General features: G+C 40.7%; 1 protein-coding gene across 1 annotated transcript in view; it reads right to left on the bottom strand.

Moving 5' to 3' along the window:
- Positions 1-4,408, bottom strand: part of LOC135242344 (protein naked cuticle homolog 1-like) — a 37,947-nt gene extending 33,539 nt beyond the window's left edge. The window contains exons 1-3 of the mRNA XM_064313381.1: positions 3,999-4,408; positions 3,839-3,871; positions 3,453-3,592 (exon numbers count right to left, since the gene is read on the bottom strand). Coding sequence (XP_064169451.1) covers positions 3,453-3,592; positions 3,839-3,871; positions 3,999-4,023 — 198 coding nt within the window. The 5' untranslated portion in view covers positions 4,024-4,408. The remainder of the gene's footprint in view (positions 1-3,452; positions 3,593-3,838; positions 3,872-3,998) is intronic.
- Positions 4,409-6,000: the final 1,592 nt, after the last annotated feature.

The following is a 6,000-nucleotide window of genomic DNA, read 5'->3' on the forward strand; positions in this document are numbered from 1 at the left end:
TGTAAGAATAAAGAGAGGCACAGCCAAGCGTCGAGTTCAACACCCAGGCCCTAGGCCTCAGGGGCAACATTCAAACAGCTCTTCTCACAGGAAGTGTGATCATTTAAGCTTGTTTAAGGCTGGCTCTCGAGTTTTCCCTACTCACACAGCCACCACCCCACACTACATAATTCATTAAGATCATAGCCAACGGATATAATCATTGGCTCAAAATAAACATTTTTCTTTGGAAACATTTCAGAAAGGTTAAGCTGTCTTTTTTTTAAAAAAAAAACCTTTATTTGAGAAGAAAACCAAGACTTAAATCCCACTGTCACCACCAGTCCATTCTTCAAGGCCCAGATTCAGCACTAAAGTTGTAAATGAAAACTTGGCCAAATGGCCAGTAAAACACAACAGTTCCCTTTCCAAGCGGTTTGAGTCAAACTCCATGTCCTTGGTTTTGAGATTTGTTTGAAAATAACACCAGGCCTCCAAACCGAAATGAGGCCTTTTCTGGGTTTATTCTTCCAGTACAGGATTCATTTAATCAACCTATGTTTGAACAAAAACACAAGTTACAAGCAGCCTCACTGACTGATTTCTGTTTGAACAGATAAAACCAGCACGGAAACACATAACCGCTTCCAAGCTATTTAAAATCTGACCTAAATATGCAACAAAATATTTAAATAATTGCTTTCATGCTTAAAAAAAGCAAATAAAAACAGAAAAAAATTCTGTCCATTTAAATAATATTATTTTAATATTTTCTTTCCTACAGTTCTGTGAAAGCCATTTATTAAAAAGTGATTTATAAAACAGAACTTCTTCGAGAGCAAACTGCCTAAACTTTCAGCCAAGCTCATTTTTCACCGTCTCTCACATCACACCTATATGACTGAAACCACACGGATGTCTCAGATGCTTTCCATAGTGCATTCAATGCACCTGAATGACAGACATCTTACTATGAGTGGCTCTGGCACAGCGTTCGCAGCACATGCAGAAGCCCCCTGGAACATGATGTCACAGTCAGTTACCCATCAGGCATTGCAAACTGGGGCCAATAATACCAGGGCTTTTTATTACGCACCTTGCCACTTACAGTGGAACTGAAAAACACATTTTAAGACCGAAAACAGAAAGGTTTTCAGAGGCAGCGCAACCAAACGCAATTCAACGCATCTGGCTCCTCACACTCTTTTCACCTCTCATTTGAACCAAACGCAGACCACTCAGAAAAAGCCGATTATCTAGCATCGCCCTTTGCAGGTAAAATACCTGGACAGCATGCGGTGGCTGTGGGCGAGCCACGTCTGATTAAGGGCACACACCTCATCAATCAGACCTTATCAGCCATCAGCCGGGTCCTGCGGTCGGAACAGCACTTTATCTCCCACAATGCATCAGCCCGAGCCCACAGCCCAGACCTTTTTCCTGGGCCCCGCCACAGGTGGTATTAATAAAGGGAGGCAGAGAATGCAGAGCACTCAGGTCTGTAGCGCACCAACACCCAGAGCACAACTCACTGAATACTTACACTATTTGTTCACAAGTATTTTCCGGTGTATTTGTATTAACAACCAGACCTTTTTGGTCACCTTGTTTGGCAGGATGTAATTAAAAACGGCAAAACTAGAGCGATTGGTTATTTAAAAACATTTTTTTAAAAGATCTGACCACCTTTGCTGGTCGTAAGCATTAGAATAAATGTTAATGTTTTCCAATGGCAACTATAGACTATGAGGGGAAAGGGGGAAGGAGATCGCACTTCATCTATTTGGCAAATTCAGCAGGGAAAGAAACTACATATCTTGCTTTATTTTGAAGCAGCTGGATCAATGCTATGAACCAAGCCCACAAGATATTGTTTTTGAGTAAATGTCAACAACTTAAGAGGTATTTATAAACCAATTCCACTGGATATATTTTCAGAGAAAACATTATTCAATATGTTTACAAAGACACTAAACGCCAAACAGACATGGCATTGTCCCTAAACTGCATTCTTTCAACGGCTTCCTGACACAAGACTGGTTGAAAATGATGCGTTATGTTAAACAAGTGGTTTCTTGGGCAACTGTTACCACCATAGTAAAGCAAATTATCTACCAAAGCAAGAATGGAATTTAAGCCAAAGCCCTACTACACAAAAGCCTGCACTGTAATAATTACAATTATGAAGGACACTGTAGAACCGTAAGACTGTGTCTAAGAGAATAGCAACAGATTGTGTTACATAATGAAACAAAGGGTGAAACTGAAATGAGTGCTTTTCCACATATGATTGGTTTTCCAGCTGTGTACAAACATTGCATATGTCCATCACGAATGCATAACGCCAATTCAAGAACAACTTCGTTTGATTCATTCCACAGACTCGTTTCCAAGAAACCTTTCACAATAAATAACTAGCCGACTATAGGATCGTATTTAGATGAGCATTTCAAAGTAACAATCACGAGTACTTGGACAAAGCCCAGTCCAACATTTCACTTGAACGCTGAAGTGAACCCATTCCAGTAAAAACACTTTAATGCATCTAGAACTTGTCAGTTATACCGAATTTTACAGAATATGCTAATCTCGTCTATGAACGAGATTATATTTAATTCTTCTACATCAAATAAAATATGGCATTGCCGACATGATTGTTTACAACGAGTAGCTGCCACAATGTCAAAAACGGAGTGAAGTTTGAGTTGTTCAAACTCATGTAAGAATGCGTTCCGAGAAAGCTAGGCTAATCGTGCTGGGAAAAGGACCAAGTGAAATACTTCGTTCCTTATGAGAAAGGTTTACTTCAGCCTGTTCATTTGGGACATACCTGCTATAAATGTTTTCAGAAGAATTTATGAACTTGTTTTTTTAAATAACATCTGAACTTAAGTGGAACGCAAAATTAATAAATCTAACAGGCGTGCACTGCAGTAGTGATCAGCAATTAGACGGAGAAAGAGAGTTGATATCTAACGTTGTTCAGATGAAATCGCCGAAACCCCATCTCACAGATGGTGCGACAGCGATGATTGATCATTCGATTACGTAAAAATAAATTGCTATCCACTCCTAGAGGTGCTAAAAAGTCCAAGTCTATCGAGCTCGTGGAAAACGCGTCTTCAACACATGGGCTAAGACTTGGGTTTTCAGCACGCGTCCCAATATGTTATCAGAGCATCGGGTAACAATCGCTTTCCAAACAATCCAAAAACCCTGTTGGTCAAATCGGTTTCATAATTTTGTTGTTCTGGAAAATTTGGTTAGTTACACTATTAGACTACTTCAAGGGACCAGCTAAAAGACCGAATCAGTCGGTGAGAGCACTTGAAATGCATTCTAACTGCAACTTTGAAACCCACGGTTCGATATTTCACCGCAAATGTTGAGAAAATAAAACAAAAGAGGGACCTCGAGGGTCAATTCACAACTTGAAAGCCGAAGAAGAGCAGCTTGTGTTATTTCTTACTTACCCGTGTGGATAGTCTGCAAGTAGTTTTCTGTTGGCAGTCCTGTTGGTCCAAGCGCGACCCGGTACAATAGTATCTCTGTTTAACGATCCAATCGTCAATTCCTTTTCTGGCCAAACAGGCATTAACTACAAAGCTGTCGCCTGCAACCAAAGTAAAAATAAAATTTAGAAGTCGACCAACAAAATCAGAGTAATTGTATATTGAACATGCATGGTTAACAGATAGCCTACTTTGCATTTTCTTTTTTAAAAGTAGTGCAGTGACAGTATTCGCGAATTGCACACCCCGACCATGGGCTACTTTAAAAGCCATACATTGACCCATATAGTAGGCTAATGTATAGTAGCGATATAAATATACATTTAAAAGGCTGCAAATCAGCTCACCTTCTGGGCTCTCCCTTGGTTTACACACAGCAGCTTTTCGGGATAATTGTGTAAAGGGAAACAAAAAGCACAAAGAAGCGTTACTCGAAAGTGTGTTCCATTAGCCAGCAATACATAAGCGATATGCTGAAACAAAAAAGGACGATTGGTAAAAACTTACCATGTTTCGAATGAAGTTTACCCATTTCTCCGCATTGGGTTGTGAAAGAAAACCATTTGATTTACGAATAATCCAGAAATCCAGCAGCGTCCCTCTGCTTACAACCGTAGCCTATGGGCGAAGGCAGCCTGTGCTAGCTTTCTACATCCAACGGCGACAGTCTGTATGCTTTTGATCCAAAGCAAGCTTTTCCTCTCGTCCGCCTCTTCTAGCAGTGGAGGCGGTTACCAAAACCCGCAATTCAACCACCGTAAGAACATGATTGACACCTCGCCGAGATTAGACCACTTGCAGGCAGCCCCAGTGTTTTATTGGACCAAGGCGGCACATGAAAGGGAGCTGAGATTCTTTTGGAGCCTCCAAATATAAAGAGGGCAGCCCCTACACACCATTCCCAGCCAGCAGCTAGACACAGCCAGTGGAGCGCCGAGTAATAGAGACGCTAGATGCGGCGCTAAAAGGAGTCCTCATAGAAGCGTCGATGTAACCATTTAAATAAATGAAAATTAATTGTTAATATGGTACAATTAAATTTGGTCACGGTCCTCATACTCTGATTTATAAATAAACCCACTAATCGATAGTTGTAGGCAACCACTTTAATGTTAAGTGGAGTTCACAAAGCTCAAAATCCATTTACCCATACACTTTGCAGATATATTGCACAGTAAGTAGGTATTATGTGAATTATGCCAATGCAGTGGAATACACTTGAATTGTTGGCTGATTTCAAAATATTTTTTCTGAGTCATTTTCATTGGCAGTATTAAATTAGGCTGTTTTTCTGTCATACCCCAAACATCCACATTTATCCACAAGACAGCCATCAGAAATCATTACAACTCTTAAGGACGGAAGCACTTTTCATTTCTAGTGTCTGAAAACAAGATCGGAAGGACAGTTCAAAGAAAGATTGCCACACTGCACACTACACCTAAGTTCAGTGTCTGAATGTAAAGTCTCTAATGCCCCCCACATTCTACAAGGTCTCTGCCACAGTTAAGTGTGCTGTTCTAAATTAGTACTATGCAGCCACCTGCAGCTTGCAACAAACTGGAAGTACACAAGGGATGGAGGTGCACAGCCACAGCGAAAGTCTGAGGGCTTGTCCAAACACCTGAAAAATACAAACACTAAAGCTAATAGTTATAAGTTATAAGGAAGGCTCATGTCTGGAACATAAGTACACTAAGCATATTGAATTATAACAGGAAGTGCACTGTAGATGGGAAAGTACAAAGAAGATCCAGCAAGTCACTCAAAGCAAAAAGAAATAAGATCATAAGCGGAGATTGATTCAATTTCAAGGGACCTTATCAGAGTTTATAGCAGACCACTAAAGAAAGGGAAGTAGAATAAAATAAAGAACAAAAGTCTCTTCGTGACAAAGCAAGAGCCATCTAAGAGCCATTTCTGGTAAACAGTGGTTTCAACATCCTGAATCTATCATCACATGGTACTTCCAGAGGAATCGAGCGGCCCTTTGAAACCCGAACGAGCTTGTTGTTTTAGCCGTTCCTCAAAGTTGCTGTCAAAGAAGGCCAGTCCCTATGACACACTTCCTGTCCTTTGAAGAGGTCAACCGAAAGAGACGGCCAACGCAGGTCGCGGTTCCGAGCAGCGCCTACGGTGTACACAACAGAGGGTTTTTCTCTGAGTATAATTCCATCTGGAGGGATTTTTTTGGCTACCTCCAGTCTCTCTATCGTCAACCTGGCACGTTGTGATGGACACAATGCTAGGCGCCATTAAAAAACAATTCGGAATCAAACAGCATACAGGCGAGTAAACCAAGTAATAAAGATATTGTTGTGCCAATGTCTTTAATGTCTGAGTAAAACTGCAGATGAGGACAGATGATGGAGATTATAAACTTATCATTGTTTTGCAGCTTTTTTCCCCCCAATGTTGGCATTGGAAGAGTTTCCATACCTGAAAACAAATGAAGAGGGCCTTACTGTCTTCATAGCCAAGTTTGAGAATGTTCCTGAAGTGCTGGTTC

The sequence above is a fragment of the Anguilla rostrata genome, chromosome 16, assembly GCF_018555375.3.
Source record: "Anguilla rostrata isolate EN2019 chromosome 16, ASM1855537v3, whole genome shotgun sequence".
NCBI lineage: Eukaryota > Metazoa > Chordata > Actinopteri > Anguilliformes > Anguillidae > Anguilla > Anguilla rostrata.